General features: G+C 39.4%; 2 protein-coding genes and 1 long non-coding RNA gene across 3 annotated transcripts; 2 read left to right on the forward strand and 1 right to left on the reverse strand.

The window, feature by feature from the left end:
• The first annotated feature begins 33 nt into the window (after positions 1-33).
• LOC121729095 lies at positions 34-1,465 on the forward strand. Its single transcript, XM_042117485.1, has one exon. It carries the CDS (start codon positions 132-134, stop codon positions 822-824), a length of 693 nt encoding a protein of 230 aa, XP_041973419.1. The 5' UTR covers positions 34-131; the 3' UTR covers positions 825-1,465.
• A 1,360-nt stretch (positions 1,466-2,825) lies between these two features.
• LOC121729097 lies at positions 2,826-13,184 on the reverse strand. Its single transcript, XR_006035910.1, has 3 exons — positions 13,174-13,184; positions 12,074-12,076; positions 2,826-3,096 (listed from the first exon to the last, which is right to left on the reverse strand). It is a non-coding gene; the product is annotated as an uncharacterized LOC121729097 (long non-coding RNA).
• Positions 4,871-26,717, forward strand: LOC121729092 (adenylate cyclase type 9). The gene is made up of 8 exons (XM_042117479.1): positions 4,871-5,128; positions 5,495-5,852; positions 5,976-6,982; positions 7,244-7,498; positions 8,452-8,799; positions 16,896-17,245; positions 22,080-22,283; positions 23,477-26,717. Exons 2-8 carry the CDS (start codon positions 5,566-5,568, stop codon positions 25,277-25,279), a joined length of 4,254 nt encoding a protein of 1,417 aa, XP_041973413.1. The 5' UTR covers positions 4,871-5,128; positions 5,495-5,565; the 3' UTR covers positions 25,280-26,717.
• Positions 26,718-27,600: the final 883 nt, after the last annotated feature.

A 27,600-nucleotide genomic window follows, 5' to 3' on the forward strand; every position in this document is an offset into this window, starting at 1 on the left:
TGCATCATAAAGTTTTGTTTTGATTCCAATTTCCATTTATTTCCTATTTCTAGTTTTTATTTATTTAAAAATCTTGTTTTATGATGTGATTTCTATATGTTTGATTAGTTTTTTGTGTTATTTTAACAACAATGGAAAATTTGTATACCCTCTTACATACGTTGCTCCTCGCGTGCTTGGCTTTTGAAGGTTTTGCTGCTTCCATCAACAGTACTCTAATTCACGCACACATGAAAAGTAAAAGTCCAATAACCGTAGCTAGTGAAGGTGGTTCGATTATTTCAAACAATTCGAAGGCACAATTAAATGACTACCTTACTAATTTAATAGATCTAGACAATGGCTTAGACAAGAGTAACAAAAGTTCTATAGTTCCAAGAAAAAAAGTTGATTTTATGGAAGATGTGACGGATTTATCGACAAACAACTCAACTAACGGAAGCTTAATTAAAGTGTTGACTAATGCTACCCAAGTTGCAAACACAACACAATATCTTAAGAACAATGGTACAGTAGTAAAAAAGGATGGTGTTATAAATATTCCTAAGACAGTACACAAACCCTTGGTGTTGTCATATGAAGCGTTAGCACAAACTGATGAAAAAAATAATGTCTTTATAAGTGAGAATGAGCTAAGTATAAAAGTTCAAAAATTGAGTTCAAACAGTCATCCCGGAATGGTGATGCCTATTGTGATTACTATATTGGTTGTTCCCATGTTTGCTGTGGTGGGTTATATGGCTTTAAAGAGAGGGCGAGAAGCTTGGAAAAATAGACACTACAAGAGGATGGACTTCCTTTTAGATGGCATGTATAATGAGTAAAATAAAAAAAAAGAAGAGAAAAAAAAGCAATATCAGCAAGATGGAACTAAATATATTATATTTAACATATATTTTTGATAATCTCTATGTTTTGTTAAAAGTATTACAATTGTTATTGGGTAATTTATTAACAAGTCCAATATATTTCATAATGTAATAGAAAAATATTTTGCTAATTGGTTTAAAGAGTTAGCTCAAAAATAATATTTTAAAAAATGGCTGAAAGTTTGTTATGCCGCAACCGCACATGTGTCTATTGTATGAAGCTTCATGCTATGAGATGATACCATTACATTGGATGATACACGCAGATCGTCCAATGGTATCATTTTAAGCAGGAAGCACTACGCAGGTGTGGCCCGTGCATAAGAGTTGATAATTTCTGTATCTTAAAAAAAGTAATAACCATAGGTTATTCTTGTTTATTGTGGTGTTATAAAAATGAAATTATCATCTTTTTTATCTACGAAAATGTTGGGCTTCAGAATGTTTTAAATTATTATTATTAAATAAGATATAACATTATATTTTATACAATGGTCAATGATCCAAATTATTGTAAGGTGAATTTGTCTTCCACATGATATTAATTATATTAATAAGATGTGATATTTCCGAAGATGACTTTTGTCACCCATATTATATCTACTTATGATTATTTAATTGTTAGTGGTTAAAATTATTTAATAATAAAATATTAGTACTTATGTAATGGTTTATATTAGTAGTCTCTTCAGTTCCCTTTCTGTAAGAGTTTGAATAAGAGTTTTATAACCCCTGTTCCAACTCAGTTTATTTGAAAGGTATAACTGTATATTATTATGTTACCTTTTATATTTGTAGCTATAGTCATAAAGGCCCCAGTACACAATGGCCCATGTTGGCCCACTACAGGCCATCGCCATTGTGTACAGGGGGCATAGAATTAGAACGTTAGAAAAGGCATTTCATACAATCGTCAGCACTAAAATGTGTCACCCTCGAAATGAGTGAGCTCACTCATCTGAGAGCAGTGTGCATTAGGACGCGGTAACAGCCGGACGTGTTTAATTCATTAATTACCGCGTTGTTTTTCGCTACATTTCGCTCCAGAATGCCGTTATGTGCCTTCCGACAGTGTAATTTAAAGCCAAAGGTGTAATATTTCACACGTAATTACTAAGATTTTATTAATATTTAAATTATTGTCTTCCATTTTAAGAGAAAATCAAAGCGAAGTGTAAAATTAGCGAAAGAGAAAGTAGTATATGCTATTACTGTAAGACAAAAAAGGACGACAATATTTTCTGGATACACATTTTGCATGCAAAAACATTGCTACAGTTTTGACGGCATACGTCGTATCTAAGTATTTTGATATCGTTGACAGGGGGGTAATGATATATCATCATCATATCATATCAGCCTATAGTCGTCCACTGCTGGACATAGGCCTCTCTCAATGAACGCCAAGATGACCGATCTCCTGCTACTCGCATCCAACATGGGCCTGCAACTAAGCGGAGATCGTCGTCCCACCTAGTTGGAGGTCGACCTACACCCCGATTTCCCAGCTTTGGTCTCCATTCCAGAGTAAGTTTACTCCAGCGATCGTCTGTTCTTCGAGCTACGTGACTAGCCCAGTTCCACTTCAGCGTACTGATTCTCTGCACTATGTCGGTGACTTTAGTTCTTTGAAGAATTGTTTCATTTCGAAGCTTATCCGCCAAAGAAACTCCGAGCATAGCGCGTTCCATAGCACGCTGAGCTATATATATACTATATATGGATGAGAGAAAACTTACGAGCTAGCCCTGCTGTAAAAGGCCAGGTTTCCGCCCCGTAGGTCATAACACGCATTGACCGAAGACTTTTGTCTTCAAGCTCTGCGGAATATGCGACGTGAGAATGTGGCTTAGCTTCCTGAATGCTGCCCAACCCAACTGTATCCTCCTATCGGTTTCTCTCCCGAAGTTATGTCTACCTACCTGCAGTAATGATATATGATGGCGGACAATGGTCAACCGTGGCGCGCAGTCAGGGAGTTGTCGGTTTTTTGGGCACACTTCAAAGAAATCGTGGCGTAGCGTGGCCTGTAGTGTTCACACAATCGGCCATTGTTTAGTTCGTAAACGTAATCGACCGTTGACCGGTAGTAATTACTTTTGCATCCATCGCAAGTGGTTTGCCAGGCAGCAATGAGCCATGTGCCATTGTGTGAACACCAAGTGATCGTGGCCTACAGTTGTGCATTGCGAAGCGTGGCCCGTCACAGGCCATTGTGTACTGGAGCCTAGTCATGTTAGACCATTGGCCTTGATTACACCGAGTAGAGTGGCGAGACAGTGCCCGCGGCCAAACTGTCTCGACTTTCGCCACTACTCGGTATGTGTAAGGGGGGTATTACATTATCATTTATATTGAATCATTTCTATGATCATATATAGAATCCAATATAAATGATCATTTGATCATATCTGTATAGGTATTACATTTTTTTAATTGTTTCAATAGCCAATGGAGAGCGCTAACGCTGACAGGTATTGACGTCAGGGTTACTAGATCTCAGAGAATTCGATTTGTCAAAAGACATCGTCATTTTTAATATGGCTTGTTTTTTGTTATTTCAGCAAGATTATCCAAGTATATAATTAGAAAAATAATTACATCATATCATATCAGTGTTATTAAAAACTACGCACCTACCTACTTAAATTTTTTTTTATGATTTTCTTTTTCACTTTTCGATTTATCGGGACATTTGTCGTCCCGATTAGGTATAAATCGGGACGCGTCCCCAGACCCTTGAAAATCGGGACATCTTGCGCAAATCGGGACACCTGGCAACACTAGCCACGGCCCACGGGTCAGTGCGCGGCAACCATTGAATCGCCCCGACGCCCCCGACGTCGGGGAGTCTCTGTATGTACTTGTAGCTCGGCGGCGCGGCGGAACGGCGGAGTGACATTAAAGTATCTGGACCACATAGTATGTTTGGAATGAGGCTGATTTGTTGATTTTCAATTTTTATAATTTGTATTGAATACCTATAAGGACGGCATTATCGTTTACGATAAAGTCCTTTAATTAGATTAAAAAAAAAAAAAGTTACAGTTATAGTTAAAGTTAGTTGGTGAAACCCAACCTCAGGGTGGGTTGCACCAACTTACTTTAACTATAACTTTAACTATAACAAAATGTCAAATGAACTGTTAAATCCCTAGTAAAAGCTCGTAAAAGTCCATAATGGACGCCATATTTGACGATAACCTTACCCTTAACTATCACTACGCCTTTGGTGCTGGTGCAACCCACCCTAGCTAATGATTGCTCAGTGGTTGCTCAGTGGTCTTTCAGTGCACAAACTGCGAATTTAGTGCTCCTTCTAATCCTAATTCTTATGTATCGTGATTGTGATTTTCTTTAAACTACTCAAATCAAGAGAAGCATCTTGCTGTTACCGTGAATAAGCAGCATACAGTATAAAAATCGGCCAAGTGCGAGTTGGACTCGCGCACGAAGGGTTCCGTACTACAATAGAGCAAAAATAGGCTGAAAATTGTGTTTTTTGTATGGGAGCCTCCTTTTATTATTTAATTTATTTAAATTTTATTATTAATTATTAAACAACAAATACAACTGAGTATTTCGTGAATATTTCAAGTGCCTATGTGTTGCGGTTATTGATATCGAGCAAAACTTAACAAAATAACTACGTTTGTTGTATGGGGCTCCCCTTTAAATAAGTATAAATTTTATTTTGTTTTTAGTAGTTGTTGATAATTGTTACTTTGGTTGTTACAGCGGCACCAGCAACCGAGCATGGCTACAGTAGAAATACGTAAGTAGGTATAGACCATAGACTTAATATATAATGGTATATAGACAATCAGCGGAGATAAACTGAAGGTGCCGTTCCGATCTTTACCGCGGCTAGCCGCGATCGACAATAATTCAGTAAAAATGCCACTTTAATGACCTCCACCAACTTGGTGGTTGGAACCGATCGTATTTATTTAAAACGGCTTTTCAAGTCTCTTACGTGTCTTTTTACACGTGTTTAATCTGTTGAATTTATTGACAATTGCTGTCATATCACATATGTTTGGAAGTGTCAGTGTCACAACAACAGTAGAAGGTGGAACACGAAGGGCAGTAACTTTTATGTTTCGATGTTTTTATAACATTGAACGATAACTTCGATTTTAGGAAATTCGCGAAAAATTTAAATAAATAAAAATTTAAAACAACTAGATAAAAATTAAACTTAGGTCGTGGACACGGATAAAGTTTAGTGTTGAGTGAAATAACCTTGGCTGAAGATGGTGAGCTTTTACGCTAAATTCTAAGCAAAACATGTTTTTACATAAATGTTTTATATAATGTTCTGATAGTTTAAAGAAAAATATTTAATTATTTCTGTAGAAAAGTAAAATTTTATGTTTTTAAAACTATTAAAATATGTTCGCTATTTGACTACAAAGTATGTCGTCAATGATATTTACTTTTTAAAGAACACTATGTAAGCTATTGTATAAGGCAAAAACTCAAATGATGGGTTTATTCTAACTAGTAATTAGCAACCTTGCCGCCATATACATTTACATTATAATATTAAAATATTGACTAAATATAACAAATCACTTGTTTGTTTAAATAATTTGCACTTTTGCACTATAATCATATTTTAGCATTCCGTTACATCTTTCATCATGTGATATGTGAAAATGGGTATAAGTGTGGAGCACTGAGAATGTAAATAATGAGTACCCAAGGTGGCTGCGTAACTTGCAATGAAGAATCTGAACATTTTGATGCAAAACATGACACAGAATATTCAGAAGGTGAAGATGCCCAGATTCGCCTGGCACCTCACGTCCAGGCGTACCTGGCCCACAATAACTCGACAACAAACTGTTGCGGTTTCACTATACCTATTGCTTTTGAAAGAGCTGCCCCAGGAACCTGGTGGAATCCCAGATTCGATTCCAAAATCCTCGAAGGTCAATATAGAAGCAGCTCATTCAGACAGATAAGGCTCAGATTCAGGTGAGCTAAATATTTAGTTTGTTTTGCTTGTACCACTGTAACATAAATAGTCAATGGCTGTGTAATTTTTTATGTACCTTTTAAGAAGTGTAATATAATAGATGTTTTTATTTCCTTTTTCAGATTTGCACTTTTGTATATTTTGATATTTTGTATATCGTGGTTTATCTACTTTGTCATCCTAGGCTTAAACGGTTTCACAGTGAAATGGCCCTTTCTGTGTTCTATATTTGCTGTCGTCCTCGTAATTACTGGTGTAATGCTGTTCATTACATTCACAAATTATTATAAAGTGTACACATTTAAATTGTCACTCTTTATGGCACTAGCTCTGTGCACTGTGAGCCTCACTCTAGTGACCTTGACGACCCAGCTGGATGCTGCATATTCTAGAGCGGCCGACATCAGCCAGTCCGGCCATTTTACTATGTGCATTGAAATTTTATTAATAATGTATACGCTGACCCCCTTGCCTCTATATGTGTGCGTTGTTATCGGACTCCTCTATTCGATTTTGTTTGAGACTTTGAATATTGTTTTGCATTTATCTCAACAAGAATGGCAGCTCCCCGGAATGTTTGTCAGAATGTTGCTCCAATTGTGTGTGCACATCATCGGTGTACATATCTATTTAATGACGTTTGTGAGAATGCGTGGCACGTTTATGAAAGTAGGTCAGAGTTTGCTAGTGAGGAGGCAATTAGAGATGGAGAAACAGTTGAAAGAGAAAATGATACATTCCGTGATGCCGCCGAAGCTCGCCAGCTGGCTGATGGAGGAGCAGGTCACGGAGCCCGAGACCTACGTGAAGGTGCACAACACACTCAAGCCGAGAATCTCTAACCCGGGGGCGTCAGATATTAAATCGTTGTTTAGGCCCTTCAACATGAGCTCGATGGACAACGTCAGTATACTCTTTGCCGACATTGTCGGTTTTACTAAAATGTCGAGTAACAAAAGCGCCGAGGAGTTGGTGAATATATTGAACGATCTGTTTGAAAAGTTCGACGACCTATGCTTAGTCCACGGATGCGAGAAAATATCTACTTTAGGTGATTGCTACTATTGTGTGTCAGGCTGCCCCGAGCCGAGACCTGATCACGCCTCGTGTTGTGTTGAAATGGGGCTGGGTAAGCATACTTTGATTGCCACACCATCAGCTTTACTTACATTAACTTGTTTTGAACCTGGAAGAGGTAAAACTTGAAACACGCATCAACCTTTGAAATAGTCAATTAATGAATGTGCCGAATATTGTTCTTCTGACACTGGAAATATCTAAATGAGATATTAATAGTCATAAACCTTAAACGCATAATAAAAACCTAACGATTTATGCTACTACATCTATCTCACCCTTCAACAAAACTCAGAATTTGATGATGTTTTAGGTATGATAGACGCGATCCAGGAGTTCGACAGGGAACGTGGAGAAGGCGTGAACATGAGGGTGGGAGTGCACACGGGAACCGTACTCTGCGGCATCGTCGGCACACGGAGGTTCAAGTTCGACGTCTGGAGTAACGACGTGTCGTTTGCCAACAAAATGGAGTCCACTGGAAAGCCTGGACGAGTCCACATTTCGGAGAAGACAAGCCAATTCCTCGGCGGTTCCTACGTTTTGGAAGAAGGCGAAGAAGTTTTCGGTGAGTATTTTGGCGGGATTCCGGATCCTAAAGGTCTGATTACAAGATCAAGTGTCGAGACAGTGCTCTGGGCCAATTTTTTAGTGTAATCAGGTCCTAAGAGTAATTAAGACTCAACCAAGTAGCAACAGTTGAACAATCCGTAAAATTTATTTTCCCCTAACACCATCTTTATGTCAACCCTATAAACACTCTCGTGTAGACTCCTGTAGGCCTACTACGAAACCCTGCTACGAGGCCCTGGGCCCGTACCACGAAACGGTTTTGAGACTCAAACAATCGTACGAGACCCTACCTACTCTAACAAACGTGAAATGACGTTGTTAGAGCAAGACGCGGCATTCTCGTCCGATTGTTTGAGTCTCAGAACTCAGTTTCGTGATACGGGCCCTGATTACGTGAAGTCTGAACGTAAAACTAATTAGAATTTTTTAAAAACGAGAACACTGACGTCTTACACTGATATCTGCGAATTTGATAACATTCCCAAATAATGTCATACAGCTAACGGCGGTCTGTGGACATTGTTCTAGTTTTACCTGACTGCGACGATACCTAAAAGAAAGGGTAATTTTAGCTTTCTACTGTATCACTGATCGCTATTAACTGACCGCCTATGAACTACTCATCCAATTTTAATAGATTCGGTGTCTATATAGGTTCGTTACAGTAGGTGAAGTAAGACTATAAAATATAAATTAAAACAATAATAATTTAAATTTGGATCAGTCTTTAACTTTTTAACCGACATCAAAAAGGGAAGTTTTTCTATTGTATTGCTGTACTTATTATAGGCAGTTGACGCCTGACGGATCTTCGTCATTTGTTCGTATGTCAACTTAATGTATGTAAGTCGTCATCTGTTGGCTGGGTTTCTGCATAATATGAACCAACTTCTCTGATAGTACATAATATAATATGTTTTTTTTTTCATCGACATATTTTTTGTCCAGGTCAAAAAACCTACTTCATCGAGGGCCGGCAGCTGAGCTCGCCGTACGACCGTGAAAAGTGCCTCACGCCGTCCGTACCATTGAATCTGCGCCTGATAATTTCGCCGGCCGCGTCCCCCCAATCCGTTCTGTCCTACACCCATTCCCCCCTACCGACATCCGCGCGCGCGTCCGACACGTCCTCCGACGAGAAGCGCAACTCCAACTTCCTGTCGCCCAATCCCTTCAACTTCCGCAACAAGGCCAGCTCTCTGCCGTCCATATTGGATTCCGATACGGAGGCTGACGAGAAGAATAACGGCTTCGCGGAACGCAACGACAACTCCTCGAAGAGCCCGACTTCCATTGGTGAGTGTTTTTGGAACGAAGTTCCTTATCGCGCGTTGCGAAAGGGGGCTAGATGGAAAAAATTAAGACCAAGGTTGGCAAGACACTTTTTGCCACAGACATAGAAGATAGATACCGCATGTGTATGTACTTCGCGGGACATGCGGTATCTACAGCACAGACATATGTGCTTTTTGCTATAGTTATAAGCCGTGCGGTTGCGCGTATTTCTCTTTCTCTCTTTTTTTTGCGAGTTTCTTACACCGATTCTTGCGAGTTTCTTACGCCGGTTCTTCTCGTCGGGTTAGTTCCCGAACCGGTGGTAGGCACCGTAGTATCGACGTTCGGTAAAGTTTTTGTAAAAAAATTACTCCGAATAAAAATATTTTTGATTGATTTGTTTGATTGATTGATTTTGTTGAGTATTTACAGGTTTTTTGTACATAAGAAATAACTTCGTTCCATCCGGGTGTCCCTTGGCACCTGTCAAGTTTTTTTTATATAAGTAAAAAGGGGGCAAACGAGCAAACGGGTGATGAAAAGCAACTACGGTCGCCCATGGACACTCGCAACATTAGAAGACTACAGGTGCGTTGCCGGCCTTTATGCCGTGTTCATGTTTCATAGTAAAACGGTATTAGTGAGCGGGGCGGGTGCGCGTACAAGACTCGCTATTACGAATAGCGAGTCTGAGATCATTCGGATTGTTTTTGATCGATCGCGATCAGATGGTATTTATTGGTAGCTCTTCTACGTTACTGACACATGTCACACATGGACGCACCATTGCACTTCCGCCGAGAAATTTTAAAGATGCGCCCATGATGTCAAAAATACAGAAATTGTCTATAGATTACTAAAAACCAAGGCTATAAAACTGCTATTGTGCGGTTGTAAACTGACCATGTTGTATTCAGTATTGTATTTTCTGAATGATTGAGATTTCAATTGCTGTAGTTATTCAGTTCGAGCGCGTTATCTTTGTATTGGAAGATTACGTTACCTTGACATTGAGAGCTATCTCATTCTTAATATCATTCATCGTAAGCGCCACTCTAAGGGCGGCCACGACACGATAGACCGAAACGATCGGTCGCAAAAGATCGGGGTGATTCACAACAGGGAATATTACGTAAAGCCCGTAAAGTTCGAAGCATAGGGCGCTAGTACTAGCACATGCAGATATGGTTGCCAGGTGGCTTAACCAAAAAGCCGGACAAAGCAGCCAGCTTGGCCGGACATATTTTGTACAAAAAAGTCTTGCTATCGAGTACTTAGAATGAACTCTTAGTGTAGGAATACGTTCGTAATTTTCTGTTTTTAACCGACTTCCAAATAACGAGGAGGTTATATATTCGGCTGTGGATATTTTTATTAAAACAATTTTACATACACTTTTACATTTTATTAGGCGTAAAACCTTCAAAAATAGTAGATTTTCATATAAAATTATCGATTCAAAGCTCTACAAAATCCGGACTCCTCTTAATTTTGGCCGGACAAGCAATCAAAAAGCCTGACTGTGTCCGGCTTTATCCGGACGCCTGGCAACCCTACATACAGTAAATAATTTTAATAATATCCGACATGTTGCACACGTCATAATATCAGAATATTGCCAGATTTTGATTTGTCAAACGTCGAACAATATACTGATCCGCATCTAGCGTGAAAACATGCAGCGATTTCCTTTCGTCTTGGGTTCGGAAAATTACTGCGTTGTTTTTGGTCGCAGCCAGAAGAGGGGAGGGAAGGAAAGGGAATAGGGGAGGGTAGGAAAGGGAATAGGGTAGGGGATTTTGCCTTCGGTAAACTCATTCACTCGGCGAAACACATAACAGCGCAAGCGCTGTTTCACGCCGGTTTTCTGTGAAAACGTGGTATTTCTCCGGTCGTGCCGGCCCATTCGTGCCGAAGCATGGGCTCTCCCACGTATATACGTCCCACTTGAACTCTACTTAGGTTTTTAACCGATTTCCAAAAAACGAGGAAGTTATTAGTTTTTACAATAAGACAGCTAATTGTGACAACCTAAGACCTAAGTACAGTTAAAGTTGTAGCAAGATATTATGTTTATAATTAAATAGTAGAGCTAATGTTCACATGTATTAAAATACCACTTCCAAAATCATTAAAACATTGGCTAGATTGCTACTTGCTAGTAATAAAAAACATAAACTGATTTGTGAGCAATACAACTTGATATTTACTTATTACGTATTGTTAAAAAATAATTACTAATTAAATAACGTATTATAATGTAAAACGTGTCGTAAAAAATTAGGATGTCCTATACTAAATCTTATTTAGTATGTTTTATGCAAAAACATATGACTTTTATTGCTTGACGTATTAAATGTTATTGTTCGACTATAAACTCTACAGTAGCTAAACCACATAAAGGATAATTAATATGATTTATGTTTTTACTTTTTATTGCTTTTAGTTGATTAATGTCTTTATTATGTTATTTTTAGCTAGCACCTCATTATGTGTACATTTCTAAATCATGTATTCGTGGTAAGCCTAAAATACGTATGGATTTAGGAGATTTCATCGTTAATTATCGTTAAATATATAAATATTTTATAACTATTTTTTTTCTAGTTAGAAGCTTCTTTACGTAGAAATCTAAGACTGGTAAAACTATATTTTTTGATAAGAATAATTATATTATTATTATTTATTAGACTCTACATCGATAATTTTCTAGTCCCTTTATTTAGTTTTGATTTAAGTAAGATTTCATAACCGTTCACTTTGCATAGTCCTAGGAGCCTCGATTTTTATGCTTCCTCAAACTTCCCTTCGATTTCAGTCTCATTCGTAATAACTAATAACTTATAAGTAATAAGTTAATAACACACGCCGCGCTGTCTTAATGCCTTTCCACACGACGTACCAATTTTTTGCGCACTGACGACGCGCGTTTCTGTAGGCCTACTACGAAACCGTTTTGAGACTCAAACAATCGGACGAGAATGCCGCGTCCTGCTCTAACAACGTCATTTCACGTTTGTTAGAGTAGAACGCAACATTCTCGTACGATCGTTTGAGTCTCAAAACCGTTCCGTGGTACGGGCCCTGATGCGCTCGTCTTCTGCGCGTTTTCTTCGCGTTTTGGCAGATATAAAGTTTAAAACGTGTCGGCTTCCTTCCGTTTGCTAAGCATTCAACTTGCGTTTGTATCGATACAAACGATCGTAAAAAAAACGTCGTGTGCCCTTATGCGAGAAGGAGACAGACTGCGATCGAAGCTACATTCGAGGTATGAGAATAGGGATCCAGTTTGCACCTTCTCGACTCTGCACTTATCACGTTGTTACTTGAAGTGGCCAGTGGGGACATCGCTCGCCCGTAGCAATAATTAAGTGCTTGCTTATGGCTACAGAGCACTTAGACCCACTTGCACAGATCTGGGTTAAAGTTAACCCCGGATTAAACGCCATCTATTTCGTAAAATATATGAAGAATGTAAGAGATAACACACTGTTTAACCCGGTATTAACTTCGATAACCTGGATCTGCGCAAGTGGACCTTAGGTACTCTGTAGAAGTGAGTAAATACTCCGTAGTACGTACGTCACAACTTTGTCAGTTCAAACTCCGTGCATCCAAACTTCGTAAGTTCGAACTCCGTAGTCCGTACTTCCAAACTCCGTAAGTTCAAACTGCGTGCGTCAATACTTCGCAAGTTCAAACTCCGTACGTCCAAACTCAGAAAGATAAAAAGTATCCTTGAATAGCTAATTTGTCAGCTTATCGTAATTCGTAATACAGGATGTCACTTATAATATGCTCTGGTTCGGACTAAACATGGAATTATATCGCAAATCAAAGTCATGCACCTTAATGATAATAATTGCTAAATAATTATCCGTAGCGAGACCCAGTCAGTAACCTCCGGTATCATTATTGTAGTCATCAAAACAACTTGCGTAAACATTAATTTCTTGTCTATAGGACTAATAAAAAATTGGATCGTAACTAAAAAGTTTTTGCTGCAGCTCGTGTTTGTGGCGTAAAACTTTCCGTAACGTAAGCACCGATTAGCATGTATATAGAAGCGGCTATCAGCTGCCGATGGACGATGGTACACTGTGTAACTTATGGGCATGCATAAATCAGTGTCTTGATGCTGAGCTGGACATGGAAGAAGGGGCTTTAAGCAAAAAATTGCTCATTTGATGTCCTGAAAAAGTGGCGAAAAGAAAGAACAATGACCGAGCAACAACTAAATAAAAGTCCTACGGCTCTTTGGGTTATGAAATAAAATCGGTCAAGTTCGAAATGGACTCGCCCACGAATGGTTCCGTTCCGTAACAAAAAAAGCCAAAAATTGTGTTTTTCGTTTTTAGTATTTTTTGTTATAGCGCGGCGGCAACAAAAATACACAATCTGTGAAAATTTTAGATGTCTGGCTATCGCGGTTCTTGAGGTACAGTCTGGAGACAGACGGACAGGCAGAGAGAGGGACAAGCAACAAAGTCTTAGCAATAGCACCCCGTTTTTACCCTTTGGAACCCTGAAAAAAAGGAACCCTGAAAACGCCCATGCCTGTAGGCGACTACTGATCTGTTCCTTGAGGTCAATTCTCAGGTGTGCTTATCACCCTCGCATATCTATGGTAGGTGCTCAAGCCTCCAAACACCCACGGACCTGCCCCTGAACTTTGATATAGAGCTTAGACAGCGGTACTGTACCGATACTGGCTTGCAGGGGTTCCCAAAGTGTGCGCCGCGGCGCCCTGGTGCGCCGTGGAAAGGCATAGAGGCGCCGTGAGTCGATCCTCTATCATTATCCGAAACCGCCGTGCGATCGCGTCGATCCTCTATCATTATCCGAAAAAAGGGCGCCGTGACAAAATATTGTGACGTGTAACTTCGCCGCAGGCTGATAAAGATTGGGAATCCCTGGACTACTGTATCGTTATTCGTTATACAGCGGAATTGTACCGCAATAATTGAAGATGTAAGTGGGTGAAGTGAATAACATTTTATAAGTTAATGGCAATTAAAAAAGTGAGTACTTTTCCCTAATAATTTGAAAAATCCTTGTAAACTTACCAACTTCTTCATCTGGGTCATATATATATATTTTTGGGTAGCAATTAAATAGGTGACTGTAAATTACAGTTTTAAGTGTCAAAATTAATTAATTTGGGTTATAAAAATTACTAAGTGAGCGACTGCCTTTAACAATCTGTAGAGTACAGAGTACGGTACAGTAGTTTCCATTAAAAAACGTACTTATCAATAAAAAAACATAAGGTCCGAGTTGGCTGCGATGCGCTAAGTGTTCCGCGCATCGCATCATTGTGCAGTGCAGTGTGGGCCTAACAGCCATGCACTAGTGCCTTTAGGGGTATTCGCTGGCAGGGTCGCGGTTGTGTATCCCGCGTATCCCGTGGCTCTGCCTAAAGCGGAATGTAGGAACACTCGTTGGGTTTTTAGTGGGTATGCCCGGGCGCGGCCTCACCGCCCTGGGGAGTCCCACATACCCCGGTAGCCATCCCCAGACCGCCGGGGATGCGTAATAGCATTTCCCCAACGAAAAAAAAAAAAAAAAAAAAAAAAAAGCCCTCAAATAGAATATCAGTAACCAATAATCATTATAAAGCAGCTTACAAAACTTTGCTTAAAGTGAACTTTTTAGTAGTTCGTTAAGTATTTAAACCTTACTTAGAAAAATCGAATCTACTTATCAATCCACTTTTTGTAAGCTCGTTCTGGATTTTATTATTAATCAATATTTGTCGTTAGTTTAGTTAATTTTTCGCTTACTCAAATTCATACCGCTCAAGTTTTTAAAACAGTATCATCAGTCGCAAATATATATATTTTTAATAAGTATTTAAAAAAAAATGATTTAATAATCATTTAATAAAGATGCTTTAGGACCGGCTAAAGCATCTTTATTAAAATGAATGAATGAAAATTTTGAAATTGTTATTTACCCACTTCATCCACTTACTTCATCTTCAATTGTATCAAAGCAGATCAGCCGTCAGCATTTTTATACAAGGCTTATCGAAGTTAAAAATAGTGTGTAAAGCACTATAAAATTTCGCATCACTATTAACAAATCCCTTTTGCTTCCGATAGTGCCCTGAAATATGAATACATCAAGGCTGAATCGCGTGGATTTAGTGGATCCTAAAATATCTACAGCCCGAGCTTGAGATAATTTATTTTTGCGCCATAAAATATAAGTCATGACTTATAATTGCAGATAACCTATTGCCACCGCTCAATAATTATTACATGTGCTCGGTGCTACAATAACATTTCGTTCGCTGTGTTTTCTGCCGTATACACACTTTTTTCGAGTTCCGAATTCGTTTTTCGTTTCACAACTCCGTGAGACTAGCACACATGTTAGTTTTTTCGCGCACGAACGCGCCGGGTTGCGCTACGAACCGTGGCTGGGGAATTCGTTCCGTTCGAAAAAAAGGAACGTGTGCACTGTACGCCAGTTAATGTATTTTCTACTGATTCTTCGCATATGGATTTCCGAATACGAAAAACAAATTCGAAAAACGAATAGGGAAAACGTGCTTATGCGGCCAGCCTTAATCGTAACTTTACTGGCGGACTTATCAGTTATCACAGATGAAACCACGTTTGACGGATTACGCTGGAGTTTGGCAAGGTCATAGGATAATTTTGATTATTGATTACAATGCAGCTGCAGCTTTAAAGGAAATTGAAATCTAAAATGAGTAACTGATTGTTAAGTGAATCAATAGCTTATATAGAATGGATTATTGAAACGCAGTTAGATACTATTCGACTATGTAGGAATCTGTGCTACAACCGCGGCTACAACGTAGACTTCCATTGATTAATGAATTGAAACTTCTTTCTTCGCCCTCAAAGGATTGAAATGCGAATAAAAACTATTCTAGCGCCAGCAAAGATCTCCATGATAATATCTATTTACGGTAAATATTATGAATAAAATTATTTCTTCTATCGTAGACAGAGTCCCGACTCCCGGTCAATGTGAAATTACAGAATACGGTTTTGCCGCTATGTTTTTGTTCCATTGAAACATTGTTTATAAAAATCACTTATCAGCAAGACGCGAGGCGCTGATAAGATACTAGCTCTCGGTTCATCACGCCATCTCTTTGTAGTACAGTAAAAAAGAAAAGAAATAATGCTACTAATATACGACAGGAGTTTGTTAAGGCTAGGTCTAATATTTTTACTTATACATAGGCTAAGATTATGTAGTTATATTAACTTCTACAATAGCTTCTGTTGTTGTAGATTTTGGCGTGAGAAAAGTCTCTACATTTTCTACGTCATTAATTTCTGTACATATTCCAAAACTTTGAGACAATACTAAAAAGATACCCGAACATAAAACATCCTCTTTTTGGAAGTCGGATAAAAACTATTATCTCCCAAGAGTTCGATTAGGTACCTACTGTAGGTACTTAAATGTATATATTGTATGTAAAAACAAGTTCTTGAACTCTACGTAGAGAAAATTACTGCAGTGTTAAGGAATCTTCATGATGTAAGTTTAAAGGAAGCATGCATATATTATGCATATTAATATTTCATCCATATAGAACGCGAATTCTCTCTCCAATTTATTGGATGTTCTTGCGTATGTGTCATCTATTAATATTCAAGACAATACTAATATTCATGATAAATTGTCCACATCATATAATGTTTAAAGTTTAAACATTATATTATATTCTATGATGTGGAGAATACTTATAGGTCCGGTCGCTCGATGGACAGAAATTTTGAAAAATTCGAATTCTACACATCTGACAAGTATCGGGCCCTGTTCAAAATTTCTGTCTATCCGGCGACTGGAATTTATCAGTGATTACTTACTAATGAATACTATCATTTGTGCTCAATTGTAGTTACAATACCCCTAATAGTAACTAGTTAGGTATCAGGGAAATCGGTTGTGGAAAAATGGACCTACGTAATTTAGTCGGGCTAGGTTAGTCAAACCGAAAGATCACGCGATTCACGACTGTCATTGATTTGACTATAACTTGAACAAAGTTTTAAGTTTAGGCATTTTGTAGTTTTCAGCAGATTTCCCTAAAATGTGTCTGAAAATTAACGCGTATATTTTTACAGGTAGCTACGGGAAGTACACGAACAAAATTAAGAACTGGAAAGTTCCACGATTCCTCCGAAAGCATTCCGACACGCCCCTCGACGAAATCAAGAAGCGAGAGTTCACTGAGAAATTGCAAGTGCCGGAAACTCACAATAATGGGTACCACCAGGTCCCTATAGTGATAGAATCTCAGGAGAAGGCCAAGCCCAGCAGCAGCAAGCTCCAAGTGTCGTACCACCGAGAAACGGTTTCCTTTGAACGGGAGATCATCGATATAAGGTCGTATTTGAGCCAGAGTAGAAGTAACATGTCGCCCTTCGCTAGAAGTAGCAGCTACAGGTCGCAGTATGGTAGATCTAATATGGAGGTCAGTATTAGTAATATTATTTAGATTTGTGTAATTTAAGCCTAATATAGTTTTATGAAATATTTTATACCGATTTTACTGCGAATAGGTAATACCAGTTTAACTAGACAACAACAAAAAAAAGTACAAGTTGATCCCTCTAGGTTAGATCTGCCTGGTACTAGTTTCTGTTCCTAGATAACTAATACATGACAGTTTTGCATATTATTGTGTATTATAAAAACTAACGGCCGTACATCTCGGTAATTATTACTTTTTTTTAATTTAATGAAGAAACTGACAGTAAAGGCTTAAGGCATAGGTAAAGGTGAGTGTAACATTATAGATTCATCTTTGAGCATTACATTACAATAATACCTCCCTGACTGACGAGCATTCGCGTGAAATGTAATATTATAGGTTCGTCTTTGAGCATTAAATTACAATAATACCTCCCTGACTGACAAACATTCGCGTGTTATGTAATAATTCGACTTTGAGCATTACATTGTACAATAATACCTCCCTGACTGACGAGCATTCGTGTGATCGTGAAATGTAATATTATAGATTCGACTTTGAGCATTCCATAGCAAGTTGACTTCGCTATCACGTATGGGGTTGCCAGGTCGCTAAACCGAAAAGCCGGACAAAGTAGTCAGCTTAGCCAGAAATATTGGTAAAAAAGTCGGAAACTTTCAGTATATCTAAATTCTCTGTAAAAGCTAAAACAATGCCTTTGGCAGCCCGTGTACTTTCAGTTTTATTTAAATGATTTAAAATCTAATTTGTAATCTTATTAAATGTCAAACCGTCTAAAATTAGTAGGATTTTCCGGAGCCGGACTCCCTCTAATTTTGGCCGGACATGCAACCAAAAAGCCTGACTGTGTCCGGCTTTATCCAGACGCCTGGCAACCCTAGTCACGTAGCATTGATGTTACACATTGTATCATTATAAGGTGCGCATTGTAATGCTTGGTTCTCCTCCTTCACTAATGTATGCCCGTTTTGTATCATTACAAGGAGCGTATGTAATGCATGTACGTATTTAATGCTTGACTCTAACGTTACATTACAAGCGAATACTCCTGGTCACCTGGCACCTTTAAGTAAACATAAAAAATAAAAATTAAAAACTTTCTGATTTTGTCCGAGTTAAGACTCGGTAATTTCCCTTATTAACCAAAAGTTTTTTTATGTGACTTTTCAACTTAGAAGGCCTTTGATGTTAAGTTTAGATTGCTACTTTTAGACTGCTATTGAACGTGATATACAAACAACAATATTGTTGTTTGTATATGACGTTCAATAGCATTCTATGTACATCATTTAACTCAATTATTATCGAAAATGCGCCTTTGACCATGCACCGGACATTTTATTTGTTTAGCGTTCAAACCGCCGTACAAACATTTGTTACCTCTAACCGTACCTTATGCCAACGATACAAGGCTCAGTCTCTAGAGACGGACGGGTAAAATAACTCTGAACGATGACGTCGAACGTTGTGGTTTTCGGTTTTCCATCTAAGGCGGGATTTATTGATTGTCTATTATTGTTGCTGAATGAAACAATTTTAAAACTGAGGTCTTAATAAGAACCTATAACCTACATACTATTATGAATAACTTGATTACATATTTAGATTTTTTTTAGCAGTAGTTAATGATTTAGTAGTAGTAACCAAAACTTGGTAGTTTGAATGGCGACACATAATATGTTAAAAAAAGCAAATGAAAATTCAAATTCGATTAATTATTATTTATGAATCATTAATCATACTTTTATAATATTACTACTTGGTGCCTACCACGTGTTGCAGAACTAACCTGGCGAGAAGAATCGGCGTAAGAAACTCGCAAGGGCCACCTATTATTAATAATATCAAAAAGATAGAATATATAAAATTTTAGAACTTAAAAAATTGGATGTAGTTTTGAACATTTTTTTAAGTATCAACCAACCAATGAGGCAGATAATAAAAAAAAAATGTTTTGATCTATATTCTATACTCACAAATACAGGCGTCGAGTCTGCTACTGTATATACGTAGTGTATTGTACCTCTAGTATGAAAATAGATGGGCCATCTGCTCCTATACCTAACGGCCTGTCCACATTTCCACGTCACGACGTCGTCAACGTGGAACGGTGCGGTAACGTGACACGGTACGTTGACGTGACGTGAAAAACGTCTACGTAACGTAAAAATGCACGTCACGGTGTAGCAACATTTTACGTCTTTTTTTTCCTAGATAAGTAGGTAGTGAAGAATGTATCAGTTTTACAAGGTATGGTGCCGTACAATGTTGCTACATCGTGAGTTGTGACGTGCATTTTTACGTTAAGTTGACGTAAATTTTCACGTCACGACAACGTACCGTGCCACGCAGTGTAACCAACCCCTCAGTTTTAGCTGTAGATCTACAGTTTTTCGGAAATCCTCTCAGTTTTCAGTTTAGGCCTCGAAATCTACAGTTTTTATGAGCTAGCTAGCGTTGTCTATTTATTATATTAAACTTATTAATATACTTATATTACGAAACAGTTAGGACCCTAATTATTAGCGTACTTATTCAGAAGAATAGAGGCTTTTGATTGGTGCATTCAGAATCAGAAGCTTCTAATTTGTCTTTTTTAGGATCCTAATTAGGACGTCTAAAAGTAAGGTGGAATAAGCCCCTTACCGACATCGATCGCTCGGTCGATCGATGTCTTATTTACCAATATAAAGTCGGTTTCATGATTTTTCTGGTTTTTAATTCCCGGCTTCCTGAAATATATTCTATTTATTACAATAATTAAATAATAAAAAATCATTAAATATAAAACTGTAGATTTACTGTTTTTCAATTTGATATTTACAGTTTTCTACAGTTTTTTTCTAGCATATCTACAGCTTAGCTCTATGATGGGGTTGGCAACACTGGTGCCACGTTACCATACCGTTCCACGTTGACGACGTCGTAACGCGGACATGTGAACAGGCCCTAACAGCTTAAGATATAGATTATACGTAGACCGTAGATAAACTAAAAGGATAAATGGTTTCTGTACCTAATAAATAATAATATAGTAGTGTGTTATTTTGTTTGGTAAATATTAGCTGTTAGTTCAAATTTTGAATAGACCGTTCATTAGTAGAATATCAAAATAAAACTGCTTACAATTTTTAGAGTTCCGTACCCAAAGGCTAAAAACGGGAACCTATTACTAAGACTTCGTTGTCTGTCCGTCTGTCTGTCTGTCTCCAGGCTGTATCTCAAGAACCGCTATAGCTAGACTTCTGAAATCTTCACAGATTGTAACAACAAATGCTGAAAACAAAATAAAATTAATATTTAAGACACAATTAGGTCCGGATGCGGACCGCAGTCCGCCATTTGGTGACCCCTGGTATTATTAGACTATAGGTAATTTCGTTGCGACGACGCAACTCACCGCAACAAATAGAAGTGATGTGGCCTCGCTCTAACTGAATGCAATTAGCGATTTAAATATCTGCATTAGATTGTTTACGTAATTTTGAATGATGCAACTTTTGTTATTGGTGTTCTATATTTGAAGTGTAAACGTATTGTGATCCTCTCGACAGCTACTATTTAGTTTGGATTTGAGCCCGTTTCGCGTTTTATATCGCCATTATATAGCTGTTGAGAACAATCCGACAAAAGCTATTCTATTTTTGAAATAAGTAGATGATGGCGGCAACTCCATTTCGACGAAATTCGGTTATCGCGGAAACCGTACATGTTTAGGGATAAAAAAAGTATGCTACAGTGCCTCGATTGTCCGAACACCCTCTTCGGATGATGATGATGATTCGGATTCGGATGTTTTTAAAGGCATTTTTTGGATGTTGACCCATTATAAAACGCACAAATACAGTACGTAAAGATATGTAAATATACGGTCTAACTCGGCACTAAAATGCGGCGCGGCGGCGTCGCTGCGGGAGTGATATTATGTGCGGGGGAAGGGAGGTGGTTCGGATTATAGAGGTATTCGGATTAGCGGGGGTTCGGACTATCGAGGCCCCACTGTAACTATATACTTTCCTGGGAGTCTAAGTATTTCCGTACCAATTTTCACCAAAATCGGTTCAGTGGTTTCGGCGTAAAGAAGTGACAGATATTCACACTTTTTCATTTACAATATTATTATAGTTATTTGGGATGGTATCTTAAAAGAATGTAGAGACTAGAAATGGAAAATGGAAATACTTATCTCTAACGTTGCCGTAGGCGTCTTTTATCGACGGTGAAATTCGACTGTCGTGGACCGCAACGCAATTTTGCCTAGATTGAAAGGTCAGGCTGGGGCCAGGTAATTTTACCTGTGCGAATTCCATAACGCAATGTCTTATCTTATATCATGAGTTAACCATGAATGTTTTACAAGCTTCTAGTACTGAAGTAACTACTACACTATACACAGAATCAAGGTTCTCCCCACGGAGCTAATACTAAGTATTAGCTCCTTGGTTCTCCCCAATCCTACGAATTGTATTGTTACTGTTTGTTATTATTTAGGATATTTTATTTCTCCCAAAAAAGAAAAAAAAAACAACCTGTATAAATTATAATGGTGTCATTGCATTAAATTTGTAGTAAGGAATAATTTGTGGAAAGTAATCGTATAAGGCAAATTTAAGGAAAGTGTTGTTTTTAATATTATATTGTTTCTTATTTAGAAGACATGTATAATAAAACAATAAAGTGCTGAATATCGAATCTTGGTCTGATTTTTTCAGTGCTGTACTCCACACAAAAATGCACCTTGTCATTTCATAGTTAAGATAGGACAACGTCTTCCGGGCCCGCAGATAGAAAAAAAAAATTTTTTTTGTTGTAGGTACCGGTGAGTCGCGCTCGCAGTTCCACCCTCACGACTCAGGGTGACCTCCTGCGACCCAAGGACCGCAACCTAAACCTCCCTCTACCCAGCGTGCAGGTGTCCAGGCAGTTGGACGACTCCATCAGCCTGTGTCCATCCGTGAACAGCAGGAAGGACTCCGGCATACGGAGCACGAGCCGTCGGTCGAGCATACAGCACCAGGTATGTTAACGCCAGGTATAACCTGAACCTCTCTCTACCCAGCGTGCAGGTGTCCAGGCAGTTGGCCGACTCCGTCAGCCTGTGTCCATCCGTGAACAACAGGGAGGACTCCGGGATACGGAGCACGAGCCGCCGGTCGAGCATACAGCACCGGGTACGTAATGTAAGTACTAATTTTAATCTATTATGCATATCTTGTACAGCGAGCTTTAAGCGCTGCGACCGAATCAAGAAATTCCGTAACGAAAAAACCTAACACCCTCTCTGGCACAGCGGTGCGGCGTTGTCACACTCCGGCACGGTGTTTGTGTGCGTTCGTGCTAGACATATGCGAATCATAATTGCATAAGTTAATAAAAATGCAGAATGCTATGCAATAGCTTTACCTCCTCCTAAAGAGGACATTTTTATAAAGATACTAGCGTGCCCGACGTACGTCGTCCCGTCATATCTATGAAGTCTAGAATAGAGATGCTAATTACATATTATACAATGTATATCTGTAATAGGGCGACCGTAACTAATTACCTGCACTTAGGGCGCTTTGCACCAAATGGTCGCATGGTTGCGACAGGTTAATTATCTTCAATTCAACTAAAAAATTACTCTGCTGTTTTTGGCCATACTATTAAAACAATGATACACAGAGAATCCCGCCTTTTAAGAAGCTGTAAAGCTATTTTTTATAATACAAAGATGTGTCATCAATATTTTCCACGGGTTATCTTAAGTAACAAATTAATTGACGTTATTAAGAAAATCTATTGTTAATTAATTTTTAATTCGTCTGCTCTTTATTTATAAAAACATCCGTCAATTAAAAACCCATTTTTTTGATTGGGGCCCTAGTAAAAAAAGACGAAAACATAGATGAGAGCCCCGATTCCACGATATTCCCGGATATAATTTCTCGCTCTCTATCGTTCAATATCAGAATGAGACATACATATCGTAGTTAAACTTTAAATGTCGTTTTGATACGTTTGTGATAAATATGATAGGCATCTTTGGCGTATTTACTAATAACAATTTAATTATGAATATATGAAAATACTACAGTGGACGTCGACCTGACCTTTGGGGCTTGCCACCATATCCCCACAAACTCTTATCTTTGCCCAAAAACTAGACTGTACCTATAGATACGTTTCAGTTATTTATGAAATTACTATATGTTCCGTATGTTATTACAGCTGTACGCGTTAAACCACGTGGCAATGGCGACCTCCCAGGCCGACATGATGCAGCACAGGGTTTCCGGGTACTACACCTCCAGCCAGTCCTCCCTCAACGACCCCAACTCGAGGGCCCGCCTGCCTCCCCCCCTCAACGACGAGCAGATACAATCCCTCCAGAAGCTCCGAAAACAGTCGGATCTGCAGCTGATACGGTGCGTCCAGGACAACGCCAACTCAGGTATCAACTACTTCGTCCAGCCGCCCCTCAACAGGTTCACGCTGTTCTTCAAACCGCCGGAGATCGAGAAGCACTACCGCGATAAGGCTCACCGGAGCGACGACTGCGAAGACTTCCCACCCACCCTCACCACTTCGAGGTACAACACCGCGCTAGACATAATCGTGTCGGCCATCATCCTCCTATCGGTGACCGTCGCGATTCTGGTGTTATACGACGAGTGGCGATACTCCATAGGATGGATAATATTCTTCATAATGATAGAGTTCCTGGCCATGTCCCTGTGTATCTACAGGCACTTCCTGAAGTGGAAGACGAAAAATGTGCCCCACGAAATTAACGACACTATCCAAAAATCTGTGAAGATATTCAGGAAGCTGTCCGACTGGTACCCCTGGCATCTGTCGGGGAGTCTGCTCATCAGCCTACCTATACTCGTGATACTCATAAATTTCTCGTGCGCAAATACGACTATGACGATATTGAAAGGCGAGCAATCCTTCTACGTTTATCTCCTGTACCTGAGCATCGTGCACTTCTGTAACTTCACTCAAATGAACTGGCTGGTCAAGAACACCCTGGTGACGCTGTACGCCGGCCTGTTCCTGTTCTTCGCCGTCCTCGGATGTCACGAAGCGAATACTCAACTCGTAACGACCGATATTAAATTCAATCCCAAAACGGTCGCTCAAAATATATCCCTCCCGGTGAACGGGTCCTCCGAGGACTTTCGGAGTAGTACCCTCGGAGACGTGGCGCACAACATGCACCTGACCGAGCTGTATCTGGACGTCGCTCTGCTGCTGATACTGGTGTGGTTCCTGAACAGGGAATTCGAGATCAGCTACCGGCTCAGCTTCTACAGCAACGTCGTGGCCAACCGCGACAAGCAGAGGGTCCAGAACATGCGGAACCAGGCGGACTGGCTGCTGCACAACATCATCCCGCGCCATGTCGCCGAGCAGCTCAAGAACACCGCCAAGTACTCCGAGAACCACCGCGACGTCGGCATCATATTCGCGAGCATAGTCAACTTCAACGAGATGTACGACGAGTCCTACCTGAAGGGGAAGGAGTACCTTCGGGTGCTCAACGAGCTGATAGCGGACTTCGACGAGCTGCTGGAACGGCCGCAGTTCCGGCACGTCGAGAAGATAAAGACCATCGGCAGCACGTTCATGGCGGCCAGCGGGCTCAACCCCGACCTGCGGCAGGCGAGCCGGGATACGCACGACCACCTGTTCCAGCTGATGGACTTCGCGCTGGAGATGCAGAAGGTCGTCGACGACTTCAACCGGGACCTGCTCGAGTTCGATTTCATCCTGCGCATCGGCTACAACTTCGGCGACGTGACGGCGGGCGTCATCGGCACGACGAAGCTGTACTACGACATCTGGGGGGACGCCGTCAACATCGCCTCCCGCATGGACTCCACCGGCGTCGCCCAGCGCATCCAGGTGGGGGAGGCGTGCATCCCCCTCCTGTCCGCCCGCTACGACTTCGAGCCGCGCGGGAACGTCTACGTCAAGGGCAAGGACGACATGAACGTGTATCTGGTAGTCGGGAAGAAGACTACGTAGGCACGTATATTTATTGAGTAACGTAGAAACTGTGATTAAACTATTTATACTATGCTATTAAATTGGCCATTTTAGGCAGGTCGACGTCCCGATCGTCGTGTGCTAATCGACTGCGGTACTTTTGTATATTGTAGACTAAGCGCCTACTAATTTATTGTCGAGCTTAGGGCAGCTGCGGGCGTGCGACCGCGATGTAGGAACGAATTTGCGCCTAACTCCTTGCCTATATTTTTTATAGCTGATCGGATTTCTAGTCTAAAAGGGGTGTGGGTTGTCCAGTGTTGTTCGTTTTTGTCGATACGCTTCTTTTGGTATGAATATATTTTATACGATTAATATGATAAGTATATGAAAATTAATGCAACGAAATGCTCTTATTCTTGTGATTTAAATGCAAATGCGATGTAAATTAAATGGATATTATTGATGTCAATGCGCCATCCCCCGGCTTGTGCATATTTTAATATGATTAATGAATACATTGGACAATCCACACTTCGGGAAATGTGTAAACATTTCATTGTAATTAGTGTAACATATTATAGATACGATATAAAATGTACTAAATTATATTATTGGATGTAGATATTAAGCGGTACTAAACACTAATATCGGTATGAAAAATAGAGATCAGATAATATTGTGTATATACCTGTAAATGTGATTCGTGATTGCGTTGTGTAGTTCGAAATAGTTTTCGTACTTCTAAGAAGTGAGTGTAAAGTTTTAATGGAGTTTTCTTCGATATGGCTTAGAAGTATTGCAATTTAAATGTGATCTACTTTGACGTGGATTTAAATATAACTTTGACCCAACTTAGATGTGACTTAGAAGAGTAAAATAATGTTTATTGTGCTGAGGATTTCATAGATAAAACAGCCCGCGCTTATAGCTAGAAAATATTAATGATATTATGCTCAGAAATTCTTAATCTCAAATGCGATATTATGCTCAATAAAGTGCGAATTCTGTCGAAAAACTAATTTCTAGATCTAATGTTACGTTTATCTACACGATCCGAAATGATGGCCCACATGCTACATTTTGTCGAGCTATGTTAAGCCCAGCCGAAAGATCACGCCTAAGTCCTAACATTAACTTGACATAACACGACCTAATAACGTAGGCCTGCCATCTGTCTTTAATCAATTTCTGTGATGATATAATGAGAACAACGTCAAAAAAATAAACATTCTTGGACCTGTTACCATAGGATTAAATATTTCACAAACTGATGTGTTCTGTAGGGTAGTAGTAGATTAGATCTCTATCGTTTCCTTGTACTTCTCGAATGAAATTTATATAACTTTTTATATTATAACTTATTTAATAAATTTCCCATATTTATCTTAATGTGCTAAGGATATTTATTGAGCTGTATAGCTATCATCAGTGACCTCCATTATACAAGTACGCTGGACCTATGATACCCTTTGAAATGACAGCTGTTTTTTGTGCCTATTTGAAGCGGAATCAGCGCCCCCAAAATCGGGGGAAGAGAACTAAATCTGACGTAAACATGACGTATAAGTCGCCATGTTGGCGCTGATAGCAGTAGTGGGAGTACTTGGAACTAATACTAGTTTCTACCACCGTAGTGATTAAAATATTCTCTCTGGTTTCTACAACCAATAGCGATTGAGCGGCCATTTGCAAGTTACGTCAGATTTAGTTCTCTTCCCCCGATTTTGGGGGCGCTGATTCCGCTTCAAATAGGCACAAAAAACAGCTGGGTATCATCTGTCCAGCGTACTTGTATAATGGAGGTCAGTGGCTATCATGCTTCAAAACGTAGCAACTGTCACCTTATTATTATTATTTGAAAGGTACTTTCAAATACTATGAATCTGTGATATTTTGCGTGTATTACAGGGAACGTGCGTAACGAAGGTCCAGTAATTAGCAAACGGGTTTCGCCGATTCGAATCTTGCTTGTGCCCTTTAATTTACTTGATATGTGCTGCCATCTATAGTTCCAGTACATTTTGATACAAAGTGCTGCCAACTGGCGGCACATATCCGAAACGTATACTATATTTTTTACATGACATGTGCCACTGTCAGTTCCTGTACGTTCCCTATATACAAGTCACCGAACAGGCAAACATTTAAAGGCGTAAGTCACACTACTTGTCCTATAACTTGTAAACAAATACATAACTAGATATTGGACCTGTGGAATCAAGATAGCGTTAAATTCTTGTGCAAGTAAAAAAAAAACAAAATAAGTATAGCGCTTTTTCATTATTTTCTTTTCGATAATCCACAAAAATCTTGCCTTTAAGGACTGACCAGAAATATGGAAAACCTATAAATGGGCT

The sequence above is a fragment of the Aricia agestis genome, chromosome 7 (assembly GCF_905147365.1).
Source record: "Aricia agestis chromosome 7, ilAriAges1.1, whole genome shotgun sequence".
In the NCBI taxonomy this organism is placed as follows: Eukaryota; Metazoa; Arthropoda; class Insecta; order Lepidoptera; family Lycaenidae; genus Aricia; species Aricia agestis.